The sequence below is a fragment of the Emys orbicularis genome, chromosome 9 (assembly GCF_028017835.1).
Source record: "Emys orbicularis isolate rEmyOrb1 chromosome 9, rEmyOrb1.hap1, whole genome shotgun sequence".
Lineage (NCBI taxonomy): Eukaryota > Metazoa > Chordata > Testudines > Emydidae > Emys > Emys orbicularis.
In genome coordinates, this window is record NC_088691.1 from 6886339 (window position 1) to 6909304 (window position 22966).

Below are 22966 nucleotides of genomic sequence, written 5' to 3' on the forward strand. Positions count from 1 at the left end.
CACAATAGCATTAAGCAATTCTAATGGCATACTATCTGTGTATTTTTAACGTGCCTATCACCATTGTATCTAGACTCATTAGCATCAAATATTGAGAGTAAGGGGGCACTTTGTGAGTAGCTGCTACATGAATGCACAGGGGGAAACAGCCCAAGGAGTCTTCCTCTATTGTTTCTCTCACAAAGAGACCAGACATCACCAAGGTCATACGTTCTGTGGCAATAGGGATGAAGGATTCTTAACCCTGCTCCAGCCCTCGTGTGATGCATAAAAAGGACTGTCAGAGCAGCAGAAAAGTGCCCTAAAAGCCCTGGATTCAGCCAAGGGAGAAATCCCCCTGGGCAAGGACTGAGGAAAACAGCTCCAGGTTGCCTCTCTAAACTCAGCCTAGGAAACACAGGATGTGATGCTGGCGGCAGGGCTGCAGCAAGTAGCACTGCTGTGGAGGGTCTAGGCCGCACTGCCACCCGTAGGGGACAGGCTGCTGTAACTCGGCCAGATCCACAGATCTGTCAGAATTATTCTGGGGCCACTTCAACCCCTGCAGAATTGGGAGGCCACAAAGATGCGTCACAGCTCTGCTGAGTGGATGTCTGGGGCCTTGCAGGTCTGTTTTCCAGTGGAGAGGAAATCGGTGGTGCAGAGCGTGGATATATTCTAAGATTAACACACATACACCTGTCCCGAAATAAGACGGTCAAACAGCACGCAGGACAACGCCTCCTTTCAGGAATCTCAAACCAACATCAATGCCTGGTTCACAGAGAGCAGCAAAACTCTCCTGCTGCTTACACAGCTTCCAACCCCACCCCTGGGACCACTGTTTCTATACAGAGACCTCACTAAAAAAAGGACAGCACCACCACCATGTGTCTGCCCAAGACCGACTGACTGCTTGCGCATTAAGAAAGAACTCGGAACTCTGTGTCTAACAGTGCCACCAGCCGGTTAAATCCAACTTACCCCCTGGGCTATAAATTCTGGGCTGCATCTCCTCTTAGAGGTGCAGCATACAGAGTCTCGCCCTGTATTCCGCAACAAAGCTACTTGAATTCTCCATCACAACTGGGAAGGCGGATGAGGAAATTCTGTAGCAGATCTGGATAAATTCCAAAATGGAAGTTTTATCTGAATTAAATACGAACGAGAACACTGTTCCCTCAGAGGGATTTATATTATATTAAATTCAGCTCGTTTTTCGGCTGACCTTAAGTTTTGGATTGTGTATGTATTGCAAGTTTTCGCACTGACAATGGCCACAGCATGGTAGAAGTTGGTGGGGGGAAGAGAGAGGAGGAATGGAGGTTTTCATAGCTGGGTGGGCAGCTACTGGGACTTTTGGACCATGGAAGTAGCTTGGGATTGTAGGATACAGACAGTAACTGATGTAGCAGTGAAATAGTTAAAGAAGCATCTGCAGTGTGCCTTATTGCCACACAACCGAAGAGACATCTAGGGTGACCAGATGTCCTGATTTTATAGGGACAGTCCTGATATCTGGGGCTTTGTCTTATATAGGCACCTACTACCCCCCACCCCATCCCGATTTTTCACACTTGCTGTCTGATCACCCTACCTACATCTACAAGGTCGGTGGAAAAATTAAACCCACACTCCGGACCACATGCTTTCCTTTATCCATCCACACCCCTCCCCTCATGTCAAGTGAAGCACATGGTCCCTCCGACGGGCAATAACTTCCCTGTAATTGCACTCCTGTCTGAAGTAAGTGTGAGGCCAACTAACATCCTCATAAAAGGCTGCAGTGTGATAGGACTGCAGCCCCCAAGACCCACACTGGGACTGAAGACAGACATGTGCGCCGACTGACAACCACCAGATTGTTTGCTGCCCGACCTTGAGTCCAAGGTTATTGCTTAGAAAAAAAACTCAGTGAACTCAGAATTAAACTGGTTCAACAGAACAGGTCTAGCTCTGACAGAACATAAAACGTTGGTGCTAAAAGCTTGGGTACAGAATAGACTGGGTGAAACTTCCGGGACTTTGCTAAAAAGTCAATATTTGCACCCCCATTACAATTCCTTCCCACAGAAAAGCCTAAGACGCTGTTTGACTCCTATACTGCACTTCCTCTTTCCACATGCAAGAGCAGTGGCAATTGTGCAATTAAGTTGAGAAAATATCCACCTTCTTCTTCTGCCCCACTCCCCCCCCCAAAAATCCATTTTTTTCCCTCTACTTTTTTCTATTCGGCTTTTGTAGCTTGCAGGTGGAAACAAACAGTTTGTGAAGTCAGCAGCAGCACAGAACTCTGCTTCTCCAATTGTTCTAGGAGACAGAATCACAGTCAAAAAAACCTGTCGAGATTTCACTACATTAATTGAAGGATGGGTGGGGGGTGCAGGAGGGGTGCTTTTCTAACATTAGCTTACACACCTGCTTCAAAAGAGTCAGCTTATTCCTATTATGGCGATGCTTCAGCCAACCACCATTCTAATTCTAGCATGAGAACATGCCAATAGTCTCACGAACACCTGTAGTGAGAGGTGAATGTGCTATGCCAGGGGTAGGCAACCTATGGCACGTGTTATGGCACGGGTAGGCAAGCTGATTTTCAGTGGCACTCACACTGCCCAGGTCCTGGCCACTGGTCCGGGGCTCTGCATTTTCATTTAATTTTAAATGAAGCTTCTTAAACTTTTTTAAAACCTTATTTACGTTATATACAACAATAGTTTAGTTATATATTATAGACTTATAGAAAGAGACCTTCTAAAAATGTTCAAATGTATTACTGGCACGCGCAACCTTAAATTAGAGTGAATAAATGAAGACTCGGCACAACACTTCTGAAAGGTTGCCGACCCCTGTGTTATGCTCATTGGAAGGTGGAGGTCCGTATTTCCAGATTATGTACAATAGTTTTAGCAATACAGATTGAAAGCAGTCATCATGCATCAGGCAACACTGAAGCAGGAGGGAAGGGAAGGTTATCAGTGTTGATGTCTTATATCTTGCAAGTTACCAGAGCTGGAGATGAATGCACCATTCAGGAAGTGCCCTCAGTCCTGTTGTGCTATTTTGCCACTGGGCATGAACAGAAGAACTGCAAGTCTTGGAATTTAGACTAGTGTCATTTTCAATCCCTGGCTCCTTTGACAGACGACTGTCTAGATTTATCCCTTGCTAGTTTGCTGAAGACATGCAGTAGTGTTGGATCCTGAAGCCCTCCCACATGGAAGGGGCCCATTAAAAAAAAAACAAAAAATCACCATAGCTATTCCTGTGTTTAAGGGCTATAGGAGAAGATTCATAGTAAATATATCTAGGGTTATTAGTGCCATTAATGGATTTGTGCTAAGCAACAAAAGGCTTCAGTCCTATGGGATAATGGCCCTTTAACTAAAGTTACCAGGCCCAGAGCCTCCCTTCATTGATCATAGCCGCGAAAAGGGCTCCTCAGTGACGTAGCTTTAAGTCCCCTTTGTGCTGCTGACTTTGCAAACTTCAAGATCTGGCCCACTGGGTTTTTGCACTTCAGTAAATACAATTACACACCAATATGCAACATAACTCCATGTTCCTTCTTCTAACTTTGCACTTTAAATTCTGGCTTCCTTCATTGACTTATAAACAAGAGTATTGTCTGGATTTTAATTTTTAAAAAAATCAATTATTCCCAAGTTTGACACCCCCTCCTCCCCACATAAACAATTGGAGGAGGTTAGGGGAAAGAGTACAAAAATCAATGGGATTCCCGCCTGTAAATAGCTTTTAGTGCTGCATGCCACACATCAAAAGGAAACAATGCTCAAATAATGAATTTTTTCTCTCTGCTGTGAAGATAACCCCTTAAAATCTTGAGACTCCATACTCTCGCTTTTTTCTCTTAAAAAAAAAAAAAAAAAAAAAATCGAAGGAACTGCATACATGTTTGCTATTGGAACACTGCCTTGTTGCCTTGCTTGCAATTTGGTTTCTCACATTTTTTTAGGGGTGAGAAAGGGAGAAGATCACGATCATTTGTTTTGGAAAAAATAACGACATGAACTTTAAAAGCAAGTTTAAGAAACAAAACAGGTCAAATAGATGTGTCCTTTGAAATAACAAGTCCCTTTTCCCAGAGTCATACTGACATCATTAATGATGCTTGTGCACAGATAATAAGCAAACAATGAAGACCCACGTCCACATCAGCTTCATTTTAAACATTGGAGGGCAGGAGGGAAAAAAGGGGAGGAGGAGAGAGGGGTAGGCATGGACTCTTCCTTCCCAAATATAAAAAGGTCAAAAATCAATAGGGAAATAACTTAAAAAAAAAAAAAAAAAAAAATCGATGAAGTTCTACACAAGATTAGTGTTTTTAAAATAATTCAATTATTCACTAAAGAAACAAAAAAAACCAAATGGATATTCCCCAATGGCACAATCTTGCAGACCTAATGCAAAAACGTCAAATGGCGTTTTACCTAGGTCAGCCTGCGGGAACTGGTCCCTAGCACAAAGTCAGTTCTGGTTCTAATGCAGACAGCAAAAGGATATAAAAGGCAGCAGACGTTTGAATTGTTTGGAGCAGAAAAAAAAAATATGCCCACTGTAACCTTTAAATCATAAGTATGGTATGACTAAAGTCTGTAACTATATACTGGGCATCCCCAAAGCCACCTTAGTAACAAGCTAAATATACATTCACCCAACTAGCTTAACAATAGCTGTTGCCAGCTGTCTGACATTGTACTTCAATTTTTCCAAGTCTTTTGAAATAGCTTGATAGATGTCAAGTAAAATAAGATCAACCAGAAGATAGGTGTCATCACATTGTGTTCAGAATAGACAAATGCTATATTAATAGAGTACTGCATGGTTTCCTCTTTATCCAACAGAAAGGCCAAGAGTTAAAATACACACTGTACTAAGTTATTTTTGTCCTACTTGAAAAGAAAAAAAAAAAAAAATGAGACCTGTCGTGCTTCTAGATATCTGTTCATTTTATAACCAAACAAATCCCAAACGAAAACCTTGCAAGTCACCAATCACATCAGATATTGTCTTGCCTTTATATTTTCACTCTCCAAACAATGGAGACCCAGAAAACATTGAAGCAGGTACTACTCTTTGTGCCTCAATATTATTCAACACACAGAGGGGGAACTCATGTGTGCATTCACTCAGTGGGCATTAATAAGGAAGTGTATATACAAACCAGTGGTTCGGTGCAAAATGAGCTTCCAAGCTGCTTTCAGATTGCATCAGGAAGATCATAAATTAGACTCAGAAGGAGGTATCATAATATGCCCCTGTGTTATTAACAAATGCAATTCTAATACCATTTGCACATCTCTCCTAAACCCCAGTGGGACATTTTGTGCAAAATTAGAGAGCAGAACATAACATTTCATCCCCTACCTCTCAATAGAGGGATTCAGAGAGAAGAGTCTCTTTAATACAAGGTACACGATTTTAGACTACAACCCACAGTCCTATTAGATTAACAATCTTGGTTATTAAAACTCCTACCGCACCGGTAATGGAACAGCTGAACACTGGGGCAATTTCTTCTTGCAAAGAGCATTTTAACTACTCAAGTATAGATTTCTGAGGTTTTAAATGTCAGGAAGCCATGACTGATGATGAAATACAATAAGGTTGAGGAACAGGAACAGAAACGTGCAAACTTTCCAGTTGATGAAATGACCACAGCTCATGGAATAAGAGAACCAACTTACCTTGGATGAGACAATTCTATTATCACAGAATTTCTGCTCGACGTAAGCATCGGTTTCTGAAACAGGGCGGTGGCCAACCAACACGGTGCGTGTCCCAACTCGTTTCTCTTCGCCAGCGCACTGTCAGAGACAACAAGGTAAAGGCAAGTTAAGTCCCTGGCTCTCAAATTCACACATTTCCATGCATGTGTCCAGATAACGAGTTCCACATGCTTCGGATTCTGATGGCTCCCTCACAGCCTTTCTGAACTTCCATTGTCCTGGGCTCTCTTATTACAGTGTTGAATAGAATGAATGCAGTGCAGAAGTGATTATATTCATGGTCTTCCTATCTCACACAAGGGGTAATAATTACCTTTCCAAATACCAGAAGACCACATTTACACCTTTATCAGCCTTTCCTGGTCCACTGCGAATGCCTAAATAAATTTGTTAGTCTCTAAGGTGCCACAAGGACTCCTCGTTGTTCTCGCAGATACAAACTAACGCGGCTACCACTCTGAAACCCAAGATATATATGAGACACAAAGTGGGTGAGGTAATAATCTTTTATTGGACCAACTTCTGTTAGTGAAAGATGCAAGCTTTTGAGCTTACAAAGAGCTCTTTCACCAACAGAAGTTGGTCCAACAAAAGGTACTGCCTCACCCACCTTGTCTCTCTATTCTGGAACCAACGTGGCCACAACACTACTGCAAATAAGATATGTAAGAAAGCAAAGTTTTCCTCTACGTCTGAGCATTTCTATTAGTGGCTGGCATCTCTCAAGTGGAAATATTCCAATCTGCTCGAGTTGCTTTAAACTGTTACTAAGAAGAAACCTTTCCACTTTCTGCTTCAGGAGGGGGGAAAATACCCTTTGAGGGCTTTGTCAGTCATTGCCTTGGGCTCCCCAATGTGAGCTATTTTGAGCTTCTGACCTCTGAACACATCTTTAGACCGACCTTGAAATCTCTTCTGATCTGTGGCCGAGTCATTCTAAACATTTTGATTTGTTGTTTCCTTTTTAATCTTCATATGTTCCGCTAAAACATCATTGTGTGAATATTTAAGAAAAATTCTTCTTAGAGCCTGTCTACAGAAACACTTCCGTTTGCGGCAAGATTGGGTATAAATCTACTCTGCACACTAGGCACCTGCGTGGACTCTGTTGCCGGGCACTAAAAGTCCCCTAGTGCACGTTCATCTACTCAAGGTAGAAGCATCTGCAGTGCGCCAAAAAGGCAGGTGTTAGCTGTGTTATTAGAGTGTCAAGAAAATTAATTATTTTTCTTCTCGTTTAAGCATTCAGGTGCTCAAGAACATTTCAGCTGGGTGGTGAGCACAGGCAGAGACACACAAAAGGGACCTCCACCGTTTCAAAAGGAAAGGTTTCGTTACGGAGATTTTTAGGAAGCAACGTTAATCTTAACTAAAGTCTCAGCAGACAAAAAAATATTGTTTCCAGTCCTTGGAGGTGGAAACCATTGAGGCACGCTGTGGTAGGCAAGGTGAATGACTGCATCACAAATTTGACAGTCTCCATCTGCTGGCAGGGAGGATCATACCCACGTCTATGAGCTGGGATATCAGGCCACTGGAGGGCCAGTCCAACTGGTAGTAACCATCCCGCCAAGTCTTGAGTTTTTATCACTAGTCTCAGCATATTTGGGGTTTCTCTTAAAGTCACAGCTCCCGGTGTCATGTGATTACAAAATGAAAGCAGAGATAAAGTACGTTTCTAGCCTTCGCGTTTTCAAAGGAAAGATTGAGAACGTGGAACTCTGGAAGCTCAAAAACCAGAATAAAAAAAAAAATCCTTTTTTTTTTTTTTTTTTTAAATTTCAGGAGTTTAAAGCCAATCATGATTTTTGAGGCCTGACTCGTCCTATTACAATACTGGGTGTTTCCACACTTCCCTTGTCAGGCCTCTCAGTTCCAGCTCTCAGCATCTCACATGTTTCCTCTCTAGTTGCACTTCTCTCCCTCTGTGCCATTCCAACTGAAGTATGTTTTCCTTGATGGCTCTCTGTGCTATTCTCCTCTTTAAACACTGCATTTCCCAGAGACAAACCCGCGTGAATGTGGAAAATCCATTCTGCTCCCAGCCCCGGCGCCGGAAATTGCTACTATATAGGAGAACAACTCCGGTAGTCATCTGGAAACACTCCCAAGTAATCCCAGTTTCATGCAGATAGTTGTAGGATTCACGTAATCCCATAGTTGCACTTTAAAGCTCTACATCGGGGTAGGCAACCTATGGCACGCGTGCCGAAGGCGGCACGCGAGCTGATTTTCAGTGGCACTCACACTGCCCGTGTCCTGGCCACTGGTCCGGGGGGCTCTGCATTTTAATTTAATTTTAAATGAAGCTTCTTAAACATTTTAAAAACCTTATTTACATTATATATAACAATAGTTTAGTTATATATTAATTATAGACTTATAGAAAGAGACCGTCTAAAAACGTTCAAATGTATTACTGGCACGCGAAACCTTAAATCAGAGTGAATAAATGAAGACTTGGCACACCACTTCTGAAAGGTTGCCGACCCCTGCTCTACATCAATGTCAAAAGGCTAAAATATGGCAGGCAGGCAGACAGATTTCTTTTTTTAAACCAGAGTGAGATGCTACAAATGAATTATAACCCACGGTCACACCTTAATTAATTCCCCTAGACCGGATAGCCTTCATAGCAAAGAGAACAACAGGACGTAGGGTATTTATAAACACGTCAGAGATCCGGGTCAAACATGAAAAGAATTTCTCTTGTCATTAAAACAGATCGGTTACATTCTCTCCCTCCTTTCCCCACTCACGCTCTCTCTCACACACATTAACCAAACAAAACAAAGAAAACTCTGATGGAAAATATTTTCACCTGGAAGCACAATAAGACCCCAAAATAATAAAAATTTAAAAAACCGAACACATTTCCAGCAGGATATTAGTACTAATTGTTTGCACTGTAGTGGTGCTCTAAATCCCCAGTCAGGATCAGGGCCCCACTGTGATAAGAACTACATAATAATAAATATAATATATGGAGATATACCTACCTCATAGAACTGGAAGGGACCCTGAAAGGTCATTGAGTCCAGCCCCCTGCCTTCACTAGCAGGACCAAGTACTGATTTTGCCCCAGATCCCTAAGTGGCCCCCTCAAGGATTGAACTGACAACACTGGGTTTAGCAGGCCAATGCTCAAACCACTGAGCTATCCCTCCCCCCCACAGGAAGGCACGATCTTTGCTCTCAAGATTTTACAATCTCCTTTGCAGATGTGCACCATTTGTCTAGTGGTGAGAACGGCATGAGGAGACAGCCAAACAGATTCCCATTTCATATTCTGCAATATTTGTGCATAAATCAAGATCAAACACTTAAGATTCCCACTGCCTTACATTTGCTTCTGGGAGGAAAAGTCAGAGGGTTAGCTATAACTCCGTGATCATTTTCTTAGGTCTTGTGCACATCTGGAAGTTAATCCAGAATAAAGTAGGATGTGAATTTAAACTGCAAGAGCTATACCAGAATAGCTCCCCACGTGGATGCTCTTATTCCAGAATAGTTTGAATCCGCTTTGAAAGCATATTAAGCTAAACCCGCAAATGGCACTCTGATTCCACACGGAGCGCTATTCTAGAATAGCTCTTTCAGAACAGCTATTGCCGTCAGTTGCCAAGTGTAGAGACCAGTCTTGCATTATCTTTAATTTACTCAGTGTTTTAAGTTCTTGAGGGAATATGCAACTACATGCAAGTCTTTTTAATGCAACAAAGAACGCCCTAAAGGTAACGTATGTAAAAGGCAAGGAACCTGAAAGCTCATTTAGTGAGACGAATACCACTACTTGGAAAGCTCTTGTACGTTAAATCCCAACCTGTTATAAATTACCTTGAGTCAATTCAATAGCAGGAAAAGTGGCTTTTACAATTTTGCAATTAATATTTGACAGCTAGATCGATACATTATTACCATACAGATATATAGTGGATATTAGTTTGTATGGAAAGAAAGCAGTAACCTGTAGCCCTCAGAAATTCTTTACTTGAATGGGGAAAGCATTGGATGTGCAGTATACTGTTGGGCTGACACATTTGCACTGGCTTCTGATTGGCAGCCACACACAAGCTTCCTGGCAGTTTAAAAGTGACCATTTTAGAACAAACCACAACAACAATTTCTTAATTAGGTTCCCATCCTTTCTCAATTATTATCTTGCATGTAAGATTTTCATTCACTGACCACACCACACTGAGAAACTCACAATTGTCTGACCCCGAGAATCCTGTTCCCAGCAGCACTAAGCTGGCAGTTTCTCTCTGGGGTCTCCGAGTCTCTCTTTCCTGGTACTTAATGCTACGTATTAAGAAATTTTAAAACCGGTTGAAAAACACTGTTGTGTTCAGAAAAGCAACAACATTTTCTTTGAAGCCGCTTTTCTAAAATAACCTCCTCAAGCTGTAAACCAGGGCAGCGCCAACTGAAACCAAGCCAGGAAGACTAGTTTTCTACTCCCAACAGTCTGGCAGATTAAATTAAGTAGCATCTTTGCCCAGAGACTGATGTGCCTACCAGACTCTAAACCAGGGGTGGGCAAACTATGGCCCGGAGGCCACATCTGGCCCTTCACACATTTTAATCTGGCCCCTGAGCTCCAGCCGGGGAGCGGGGTCCGGCGCTTGCCCCGCTCCAGCCGGGGAGCGGGGTCCGGCGCTTGCCCCGCTCCGCACATGCCAGGGCTCTATGCGGCTCCCAGAAGCAGCGGCATGTCCCCCCTCCACCTCCTATGCATGGGGCAGCCAGGAGGATCCGCACATTGCCCCCACAGCTCCCATTGGCCAGCAACCGCGGCCAATGGGAGCTGCAGAGGTGGAGAGCCTGCAGATGGGGCAGCACGCAGAACTACCTGGCCATGCCTCTGCCTAGGAGCTGGAGGGAGGACATGCCATGGCTTCCGGGGGGCTGCTTGAGGAAAGCGCCACCTGGAGCCTGCACCCCTGACTCCCTCCTGCACCCCAACCCTCTGCCCCAGCCCTGATCCCCCTCCCGCCCTCCGAACCCCTCTTCCCAGCCCAGAGCACCCTCCTGCACCCCCCAACCCCTCATCTCCAGCCCCACCCCAGAACCCGCACCCCCAGCCAAAGCCTTCACCCCCTCCCACACTCCAATCCCCAATTTCATGAGCATTCACGACCCACCATACAATTTCCATACCTAGATGTGCCAAAAAGTTTGCCCACCCCTGTTCTAAACAGTAGGGATTTGTCTGATTCTGCAGAATGCTTTTCTGATGCTGTCAGTGTTTCAGGTTGAATACACCTGTGTTCCCCCTCCGTGATCCCTCAAGGGCACTCATTTAAGGTTTCCGGCTCTCAGCCACCACCTCTCATGGGTGGAGACCTGGGTCCCTCTTCCTCCAGCCTGGAATTTTAAAGCTACAGAGCTCACTGCCTTACACTGCGATGTCCCCAGCAAGGCAGTCTGCCTAAAGGCCAGCGCCTGCACATTGCTCTCCCTCTCAGGGCTATGAGCACAGTATTGCCAGCAGTTACAAGTTGCCACACGGCTGCTTCTAAGCAAGCACCTTTATTCTTAAGACAAAAGTGTTACAGAGAAAACATTAAAACCAATAACAGTTCCTCCATATATACTAAGCTAACCAGACGTCACCCATCAGATCTTATGGGGTCCTGGTAGGCCAAAGTCTTTCCAACCCTTCCACAAGGGTTGGGGACCTTTGGACAGCAGGTCCTGCCCATTTGCTGGATCAGAAAGAAGGCCCTGAGTCAGTTTAAACCCAGCCTTTTTACATCAAAAGCCCTTTCTTTGTTTATTGGTTTCTGGAAAAAACAGTCTGAACCAGTCTATGCAAGTTCCCCCAGAGGGTGGTATATTTCTGGAGGTGTTTACCAGCTAAGTCAGTGGTTCTTAACCAGGGGTACGCAGAGGTCTTCCACGGGGTACATCAACTCATCTAGGTATTTGCCTAGTTTTACAACAGGCTACATAAAAAACACTAGCGAAGTCAGTACAAACTAAAATTTCATCCAATGACTTGTTTATACTGCTCTATATACTATACACTGAAATGTAAAATTATATTCCAATTGATTTATTTCATAATTCGGTGGTAAAAATGAGAAAGTCAGCAATTTTTCAGTAATAAGTATGCTGTGATACTTTTGTATTTTTAGGTCTGATTCTGTAAGCAAGTAGTTTTTAAGTGAGGTGAAACTTGGGGGTACGCAAGACAAATTAGACTCCTGAAAGGGGTACAGTAGTCTGGAAAGGCTGAGAACCACTGTCCTAAGTGATTCACTTTAATCACCTCCCACTGTTTAAGTTCTTGAAACAGTTGTGATAACCACCTCGCCCCTATGGAGTAGGCCACAATCATATATAAAATCCCTGGCTCACAGTGATAGATGCACTTAATACAATATGTTCCCCCAAAGCTACTGCATATGGTTGCACTATCTGTCACAGGTCTAGACCACTTTAAAACAGAAAATTAAGGGCATTCACTTGTGTAGCCTGTATACAAAGGGACTTCTCAGATTTTGCTGAATTTTCCAGACTCAAGGCTTGGATTTTAAATCAATAGAGTAAAGTTTTCAACTTTTTCTTGAAGGAATGAACAGCCAGACAGGCTAATATAGCACTAAGATACCATACAAACGCCTCTCATTCTTTTTAATCCTCAGTTTGCTTTGAAACTCAACCCAACAATGCAATATGCTGAGCATGAGCCGAATGTCTGGCAAACGTGTTCTCTGCTGCTGCAGTGGCACATAGCTAACACCCTCTGGCTTCATGTCCTAACATTCCATTCAGCTCCAAAACCCCTGCTGCAGGAAATGGTTGTCAAACCGCACACAAATTCCAGACGCAGAAAAAAGGCACTTGGAAAACTCACGCTAGATCAGCAGCGTCCAGCATTAGCTAGGATCTGAGGAAAGCTTGCGGAACCAATGGCTATTAGCCAAGATGGTCAGAGATGCAACCACATGCTCTGGGTGCCCTTAACCTCCATGTCATTCAGTCCAGACGCTGGGACTGGAGGACATCTGATGATGGATCACTCGACAGATTGCCCGGTTCTGTTCATTCCCTTGGAAGCATCTGACACTGGCCACTGTCGGAAGACAGGATACTAGGCTAAATGGACCATTGGTCTGACTGTATATGGCCATTCTTATTTAACTTAAAAGCCAAGGCATGCACACCGAGCAGCATGGGTGAAGTATGTCTCAGAGCAGCGACCCCTCTCACACTCACCCCACTTATTCCCCAATACCTCCCCACCTCCTACAGTACACATGGGGTCAGGGGAAGGCCAGGATGTCAGAGCGCTGCTCTGGGAGTCTTCTGCTCAGCTCCTCAAGTTGCCCCACCCCATGCTAGCAGAGGGGGAGATTTTGCCCTACCTATGAAAACTTACTTATACCTGGGATCCATGGGAGTTTGGAAAGGTGGGTTTTCACACGGGCAGATGTGCCCACACACCTCTGCTGGAATGCAGATTAAATGATCAAGATGAACCAACAATCCAGGCTGCCGTTCTGTGAAGAAAAGAGCCGTGCAAAACGTGCTCCAAAAATACCCAGGGCAGCACACAAGCCCCAAGCCTGGCTTCAGAGCCCAGAGAGCATTTACAGAATGATCAATATAGCACCTTCAGATTTGCAAAAGCCAACGATTGCAGGCAGTATCTCTACGATTACATAGTACATTCCATCCACAAGCACATCACCAACTATCCACTCCGAGTTTCATGTGCAATGCAACGCAGTCACCTCTAGCATGAGCTGCGGCTGTCAGACCTCTCTGGACTGCAGAGCGTGAGCATGACAATTAGGCCAGGAAGTAAAGATTATTGCATTGAAACTAGAGAAGAAAGTAAGGCCACAGACAAGTCTGTTGTACTGATGAGGCAACAGCAAGCACCACAAACCTGAGATCCAGGAGCGAGAGGCAGAGCCATTCACACAATGCTTTCTAAATCTTTAGAAGAATGCTGGAGATTAGGAAGCAAGTCCCAAGTCCCACAATCCCTTTAAAGGCTCCAAGAGGCAGCAGACTAGAGCCAAATATGGTTTGCTAGCATCTCTCTAGTTCAAGAGAGAGGAAATGAAAGCACTGCCAGAAATGCACTCAGGGAACTCTAACCAGGATGTTGCAAACTTCCCCATTCAGAAAAAGAAACAATTTAAAAAAAGGAAAAATCCCACTAACATTTTTAGGAACCATACGAGGTTCACTTCATAAGCATAGCCCTTCCTTGTTCGAAGAAGGAATAACGTACGAAGCACACGATTCTCTAGCTATAACAGAGACCATGGTCTACCAGCTAGACAGGCCTGCCTCTTCCTCACATCTGCTCTTCCATCAGTCAGTCTGCATTAGCATAAGTACTGAGGCCATGGCTACACTCGAAACTTCAAAGCGCTGCTGTGGGAGCGCTCCCGCGGCAGCGCTTTGAAGTGCGAGTGTGGTCGCGCGCCAGCGCTGGGAGAGAGCTCTCCCAGCGCTGCAGGTACTCCACCTCCCCAAGGGGATTAAGTTTACAGCGTTGGGAACACGGCTTCCAGCGCTGGGGCACTGTTTACACTGGCGCTTTATAGCGCTGTAACTTGCTGCGGTCAGGGGGGTGTTTTTTCACACCCCTGAGCGAGAAAGTTGCAGCGCTGTAAAGCGCCAGTGTAGCCAAGCCCTTAGTCTTTCAATTCTGCTTTTACTTTTCCTCCTCCATTTTTTCAACTGCAACAGCTAGTACAAGCATAAAGCCCCGACTAACCTGCTGCACCCCAGAGATCTGGACAGAGAATGCCACAAGGCGGAGAAGCTCTGCTGTTATGTGGTCCAACCAGCCTTCTCTTCCCAGCCCAATTTGTCCTGCTTTGTCCACTTTCTGGTAATCTTCTGCACTGGAAACTCACTCTCTATCCCAGGAAATTCTAAGGCACCTGACACTATACTATGTCAACACCAATTAAGACACACAAACAGTTGGGCGACCCACTACAAATTATTCTGATTTTCCAGTTAGCAAGTAAGCGAATGCTCATACAAAATCTTCTACATAACTAACAAAGGTTATTTGTTCATTTTGCTGTGGAACTGAAAGCTGCTATTTTGACAACAGCACTAAATACTTCATCCTTTTACAAACCATAGTAACAGGTTACTGACTAATTGGTTGTGAAGGCTGAAGGAGACCTTAACTACAGTGTTCTCAGCGATTTAAAAGCAGAGGCTGCCGTTTTAATGTGTAATATATGTGTATGTGTATATTAGCAGAGAGAGAGAGAGGGGGGATTTAGGGATTTTTCTACTGTATTTAATCAAGATTTAGATTTTGCTATAAAAACCAAAAAGAAAATACATTGCTTATTAATGAGTCAAGCGTCAGTCTCATTGTCTGGTGGACATAGGTGCTTTTTCCATGTATGAAAGGCTAGTAATCAGCATGGGTGTTACTATAAGAGATGTCATAGCTTCCCATGGCACAAGGCTCCTCCACAGAGGAGATGAATCACACAATTAAGTTTTTCCACAGGCTGCATTATCACGCTCCTCTGTAAGTGGCTGGATGTTTGCAGGAGAGGTCAGGGAACAAGACCTCCCAAATATTTTTCAGATTTAGTTTGCACAGGTAAGCAGTGGCAGATCAAATGTATTTTGGTCTAAAGAGCATGGAAGCCCTGATCAAGTGTGTGTGTGGGGGGGGGGAAGAAATGAGTCTGGGGGTGGTCACTCACTGCTTCATCATCCCCTGCAGAAAGCTTAGGGCAGAAGCTTATGCTGTCTGTTGACATGATATTATATGCATTCTCTCCCTGCCTGCTGGAAACACCTACCCAGCAGAGAGCACATGCAGAGGTACTGTTCATGCTTGGATGCCAGGAGGATCAGAAGACACTGGCTATGCAGATGTACTGGGCCTCCGCACAAGGGTTCCAGCAATCTGTGGATGCCCCGAAATCCATGGGACCTCACCACTGACCAAGGGGAAAGGGTGTCTTGGCAAGTGAGGAAGATCAAGCACCCTACCTGCTTCACCTGAGTATGACTTCCTCTTGAGATGTTTCAGGGCCACCACCTGCGCTCACTCCACATTCAATTAGTCTCTACTGTGACTTATGCTGCTACCTGCAGACCTTCCAACAAAGCTGCACTCACAGTTGAGCTGCTGGGGATCAGGACCCCCCCAACACAGAGCTGCAGAGCTCCACACAGAGCCGATGCTCAGTGGGTTTTGAGGCTATTAGAGGTTTTTAATCAGGTTCTGGTATAGCAAAAGCTCTTTCACAAGTGTCTTGCAAATGGGGCTGGATGCTTAGGAGTTATTAGGCCAACATGGTAGGTCTCAAATTACCCCAGCCTCCTCCTTTGGCTATTACAGTGCCATTTGGACAGCTCCTGCCTCTGTACAAGGGGTTGGAAATAGATCGCATGTTATGATAACTATGCTGACTTGCAGTATATTATTCAGCCACTAGATGTCACCACCTGCTATAGCACAGATGCCAGAGAGGATATTGTTACTGGTAAACAAGGGAGACAGAACTGGAACTCAAGCTATGTAAATTTTCAAACAATTTTAGATATAGTTGTAATCATTTTCTACAATCAGACACCTCCTATTAAAGAGGAGCTGTGATTCCATAGATCAAGACACAGTTAGAGTGGCTTTATGAACTCCCCATGTCCCCAAACCCACCTCCCTTGAGGAGAAAACTTGCAGGAAACTCTGAGCTCAAGCCTACGGAGTTTCATTCACTCATAGGGTTTCCTCCAGATAGGGGCAAGCTGGTCCTATAATAATGAGGTAACAGAAGGACCAGAAATATGTGAAAATGAGATGGGAGGTGAAGACAGAAAAGGGAAGAGAAACTGGGAAAGAAGAGCAATCACTTAAGTCTCACTCTCACACCATACAACGTTCCCCTCACCTCAACAGAGCAACAGCCCCTATGGTGCACAAAACCAGGAAATGCAGGAATAGGTCAGACAGGAAACAAAAGCTTAGAACCTATTTCAGTTGTGTTACCAAACAATTATCTTGTCTTCTAAGCCTATTTTAAAAAGCCTATCAATCCATTTGGATGTCTTACTCTATGCTCATAGACACGCTAATCAACTTTAAAACTTGAAATCCAAACTACATTTAGAGTTCAAAGGGCTTCTTTTAAAAACATCAGCCTAGAAACAAATTCAAACTGTATTTTAAGTACTCACTCTCCATTTTACATTTTAAAAGTCACGAGTGTGCTGAAGCTGTTCCACTAAGAGTCTTTATGTTAGTCTGCCCTTCAAAATTCACCCTGTGAAAGGCACATTTTCAAAGCCATGCACAGGTGCACAACTTCCATAACTCAACAATGTGATTTTTTGCCCTGCTTTGAGTGTGCATTACTTAGCTGTATATGTTACAAGACCACCAGAGCACTATTGCTGCAATATATCACAGTTTCCATCATGTACAAATCAAGATAAGCATTGTAAACATACCTCTTTCCCTTTCCTAATCTTCACAAAAATATTTTAAAAGAGGATTACTGCTGTGTTCCAAGTGCCCTCTTCTGCAATAAGTTACAGCTCAGGCATGAAGCAACTGGAAGTAATGGATTTACTATACAAAGTAACCAATTTTGAGTTCCAAACACACATCTCCTTTGGTAAGCCTATGAGAGGAGGACATCTGCACAGCAAAATGTCAGGCTCATGGTTTTCTTCAAATCATTTAAGGGTTGTTGGGTTTCTTTCCCTGCATAAGACAAAGGATCAAGCGTGGTTGCTGATGACAGAGATAACACGTATAACAAATGGAAAATTAGCAATTGCTACGTCAGCCAATGGAGGCACTGAACCGGGACTCAGGAGATCCAGGTTCAATCCCTCCCCACCCCCCCCGGGGGGCTTGCCCAGGCCTGTCAAACACACACAGTTTGGGGACCACTGTGCTACTCTCACAGAAACAACAAGAAGTGTCTTTCCTGAGGCTCCGAGCAACAGAAACAACCACATACAGAATATACTTGAAACAACCCAACTAATCAAAACAACTTCTAAATTCACTACAGCTGTCTCTTCACTCCACAAGGTAATCACAAACAGCTGTCCTAGAAAAGGATCTATGAAGAAGAAGAAAAAAAAAAACCCAGACATTTTAGAAAGTGAAATCTGCTAAAAACTGGAGATACTTACAGAGCATACAACAATACAAAGCTTTTCCCCAACTGAAGGGAGTCACAGCCTACCCTAAATATAGCCAAAAAGCTTAGGAAATATTAAGTCAAGTTATTCAGCTTAGATCTTCTGAAGTAACAGAACAGGTTTTGGCCTTGTCTACACTCCAGGGGAAATTTGATCTAAGCTACAAAATTTGAGTCAAATAGACATAGCTTAGATCTACCTACCACGGGGTCCACACTACGCAACGTCAACAGGAGATGCTCTCCCGTTGACTCCCCTTACTCTTCTTGATGAGGTGGAGTACAGGAGTTGATGGGACGGTGATCTGCGGTTGATTTAGCGGGTCTACCGCCGATGCATTGATTCCCCGCTACGTGTAAACAAGCCCTTAGTCTAATCCCCCTTGTATAGTTCCATTTACCAACTGATGCAGAAGGGGAAAAAAATGATCTACAATTAAAATACACACATACACACACACACACCCCTAACGTCTGTGGCAATTTTCAAAAGTCAGTAGATCTATAGCAAACTAAGCATCAGAGGGGTAGCTGTGTTAGTCTGTATCCACAAAAACAACAAGGAGTCCGGTGGCACCTTAAAGACGAACAGATTTATTTGGGCATAAGCTTTCGTGGGTAAAAAAACCTCACTTCTTCGGATGTGGGTTTATCTGAAGAAGTGGGTTTTTTACCCACAAAAGCTTATGCCCAAATAAATCTGTTAGTCTTTAAGGTGCCACCGGACTCCTCATTATAGCAAACTAGGCTCTCTGTCTGCATCAGTTTTATTGCCACATCCCCCCATTTTTATCAGAATGCTTGTAGCAGTGTTTTACATGACTGTTTGCAGTTAGTTACTATTCACAGAAGTGGCATTTAAATTAATACCTGGCTGCAACACTTCTACAAAACATTTACTAATTAAGTAACTAAACAGACTAGTCTTACCCACATGGACCATAATCTTAGCAGTAGTTCCTGGTTTATACAGAATTCCATAACTTTTAAACCAATCTATCTTCTATACCAAAGAGGCATTTGATAAAATGTGAAAATCCAGGGAAGCAAAATATTGGTTTTAAAATATAAAAAAAACCTAGAAAAATCAAAAGGAAAACAACCTCTACACAAAAGCTGAGCAAATATCAGTGTGGTATGAAGTGGAGCGCATCCAACAAAAATAAATGTTTTCCAGGAGGAGGAGTCATTTAACTAGGGAAGTAGGGACAAGTTGGAAAGTTGTTCACTTTCATTGGAGGGTATGGGGTGTTTTGATGGCAGATTCTAATTGGAAGGTTGAAGTCCAAAGTTTTAGGAGAGCAAAGCTGCAGTTTTAAACAAATATCCTTTCACCTGTATTCAGGCTTATGCTCTTCACATAATTTCAGCCAGAAAAATATAGCCAAGGTTGCAACAAATGTACCACCAAATGCAAACAGCATTATACAGAATCAACTTTTTTTTTAAAAACACAGGTGAGGGGGGGAAAAACCAGTCAGAATTAGTTATGCAGTTATCATAAGCCACCATAATAAATAGATCAATAAGATATAGCAGGGAAATTATATTTCCTTACCCAGAGTGAGGATAACGAGGACATTTTTACATGGCTTTTATGGCAAAATAGATCTCAATAATGTTGTGCTAGCAAAATCTGAGCCTGTTTGCAATCTCCTTCAAACCACCTTAAACTGATGTTACTCCACAGATTTTGACAGAGTCCGTGTCATTCTGGATTCCAACAGGCCTTATCGCCCTCAAGGTATAAAAACCTCAAAGTCTGACTGTTCCAGGCTTATTTGGAAGGGATGTCCATTTCTGCTAGTGCATGAAACTTAATCCAGCTGAACTGTAAACAGCCATTTACAGGCTGCCCAAGCAGTGCAATCAGGCAGGGAGAAGGAACCGCTATCATGGCCAAGAAAACAGCTTGGGATAAGTGCTGCATGGTTCAGACTTCAACTGGAGCAAGTTTCATGTCACCTCCTCCGCCCACTGTCCAACCCTAACTAATCTCAGGCCTGCGCTTCTGATATGATCCACTTTCCTTGCTCTGGATTCTTGACCCAAACTTTGGGAGCAGCTGACAGGCCAGTGAGCCAGGGCAGGTGATCCCAGGGGCTGGGAAGGGTTCTGCCGGGGAATCAAGGAAGGCACTAGCGAGGGAACTCAGACTGGCTGCAACAGGTGAGCGAGAGGTATCAGGGAAGGGAATGTGCCCCGAGATCATGGGGAGGAGAGGGACATTGGGTTTGATCTCTTTGAGGAGGGCTCATGAAGAAGGCTGATATACTGGGGGTAGGTAGGAAAGGATCAGTGATTCTTTTCAGGGCCAGGGGGAACTGGCCTGAGAAACAGAGAAAACCAAACAAAAACAAAATGCTGTGTTTTTGCCATCAGGTTTTTAGTGCAGTTAATGAACCGTCAGTGCTTTGAAGATGTTTAGAAACACACACACACACACACACAGGGGCTTAAAACACTCAGCCAACTTCATCCCTGGTGCAACTCCATCAGTGCCATTGGTGTAACAGCCAGGAATGAATTTGGCCCATCCATTGTCCTCATGCTCTTCCCTCCCCACCCCCATCCTTTGTTTTCACAGGATGGGCCCTTTCCCCAAGTGTTCTCCAAAGTGGGACATTACTGTCACACCACCTCAGCTGCCTGGATGCAGGGCAAGTCCTTAGTCCTTGGAATGTCTGCATAGCTTCTCCCTCTCCTATAGAGGTTACAACGCACACCAGTAAACAAGGCAATGAGCATCCAAACAGAGGAAATGCATGCAGATTTGCAGACTTAGAATAACACAAGGAAACGGGAATAGAGCGATTGGTGCAACATGTCAGGCAACATAACAAATACCCAGTGCTTTTCATCAGTAGATTTCAACACGCTTTACAAAGGAGGGCTCCACTGTACATCTGGAGAAACTGAGGCATGGAAAGGTGAAGCAACTTGCCCAAGGTCACCCAGCAGACCAGTGGCAGAGCCGGGAATAGAATCAGGGCTCTTGAGTCCCAGTCCAATGCTCTATCCACTAGACCACACTGCCTCATAAATAAATGCTTTAAGAAAGGGCTGTTCTCCCTTTCAGAAAGGATGACTTTTGCATGGGGAAAAAAATAGTTTTTTAATAGCCTGAGATTCCAGGAAAAGTTGACTTGGAAAACAAAACTACTTAGAGGGCAGGGCAGGGATAAGACAACTACAAAATTGGAACAAAGAACTTGACTGAGCACAACCCTTCCCGTTGCCAAGAAGGATCAGCTCCTCGCCGGGCTCTAGCAGGGGAGATGAACCCACTGGGAGCAGTCTGTGTTCTGATCAACAGCGAGCGTGCAAATGACGAACCAGCCTTACACTTTGCAGACTTCACAGTGACCTGGAGGAAGACCGGGTTTCCTCTTCATGAGGGTTTGGCTCGGTCGTCTGATGGCCCTGCTGATACGTACAGTGGAAGAGGAAGCGATCCAGGCCAGGTGCCTGGAAATAGTCTCTCAATCACAAAGTCTGCAGCAACAAAGCCTTTGATATAAGCTGCTGCAAAGACAACTAGACACGCAAAAGGAGACTACGGCTAATGGTCCTCAGCTCTCCCAGTGGAAGGAAGGGTCACTGGGGCACAGTCTTATTGGACATTTGTGTAAACCACCTAATCACAAAGGATCCCAAAGCACTTTAGAACTACAAGGTCATACAGAGCTTGAAAACTCCACACACCAGCATGCCCTGGAAAGGGGTGGGGGGAGAGAGAGACAGAGATGAGGAAGTGGAGTATAGAGATCTTCCTTCCTCCCTCCAGTTCAGAGACAACAGGGGTAGAACAGAGGTGGAAATTATTCTAGTTCTATCACTCAACCCCACCCCAGCAGCTAAACATCTTTGGAGAGGGCAAGAAGAGAGACTTCTCAGCCAGCACATAGAGAGGGCAGCTCAGGCTAAAAGAAAATGCTCCTCTCTTCTGCAAGTTCGAGGGACAGTGCCCTGGGAGAGATCCCAGCACCCTTCCCACTTACCAGCAGCTGTGGTGGGGAGGCTGGGCTCCTTTCCCTGGTAAGGACCTTCACCAATGAAGCCTCCACCAGCACCACCTTCCTCTTCACTACTCTGGCCCCAGAACAACAATTTCAGAGACGTCCTGTCTTTAGATGCTGCCCCGATGAAGTCCCACAACCAGTGAGGAGAGTGAAAAGGGTTTTCCCTGACACGACGTACCAAGCGGGATTGGAGCGCAAACCTGTGACCTGACAGGATCTCTGCATTACGTGGATTGTACTGGTCAATGGTGCAGCAAGGGAAGATGAGCATGTGCCCTCCAAAGCCTGCAATACCCAGGAGTAAAAACCTAGCAATAGCACAATCTGGGTATCAACACAGCTCGGGACAACGACTGGCAGTCTCCCTCTGCAGAACCATTGTTTACTGTTCGATTTAGAACTCCAGAGTTAGTCAAGTTTAGAACCATCCCATCTCGCTGCATAATCCCATGCATTACATGCTGGAACTTCAGACTGAAATTCAGTCTCTATGCACTGTGACAAAGTTCCTCCTCTATCTTGGTGGGTCCTGCGCTTATTGGCGGATTTTCTTGCCTCAGAGATTCACCATGTGGGTTGGGGAACAGCCCAGAGACCTTCCCCTCTGGAAGAACCCACAGTCCAGGTCAATTGGGAGGAACCCGGGCCCGCCCTCTACTCCGGATTTGAGCCCAGGGCCCTGTGGACTGCAGCTGTCTATAGTGCCTCCTGTAACAGCTGCATGACAGCTACAACTCCCTGGGCTACTTCCCCATGGCCTCCTCCAAACACCTTCCTTATTCTCACCACAGGACCTTCCTCCTGGTGTCTGATAACGCTTGTGCTCCTCAGTCCTCCAGCAGCACACCCTCACCCTCAGCTCCTCGCGCCTCTTGCTCCCAGCTCCTCACACTCGCACCACAAACTGAAGTGAGCTCCTTTTTAAAACCCAGGTGCCCTGATTAGCCTGCCTTAATTGATTCTAGCAGCTTCTTCTTAATTGGCTCCAGGTGTCCTAATTAGCCTGCCTGCCTTAACTGGTTCTAGCAGGTTCCTGATTACTCTAGTGCAG

General features: G+C 44.6%; 1 protein-coding gene across 1 annotated transcript in view; it reads right to left on the minus strand.

The window, feature by feature from the left end:
• ATP11C (ATPase phospholipid transporting 11C) overlaps nt 1-22966 on the minus strand; it is a 112945-nt gene that overhangs the window by 62800 nt on the left and 27179 nt on the right. The window contains exon 2 of the mRNA XM_065410764.1: nt 5688-5807. Within this exon, the coding sequence (XP_065266836.1) occupies nt 5688-5807 (120 nt within the window). The remainder of the gene's footprint in view (nt 1-5687; nt 5808-22966) is intronic.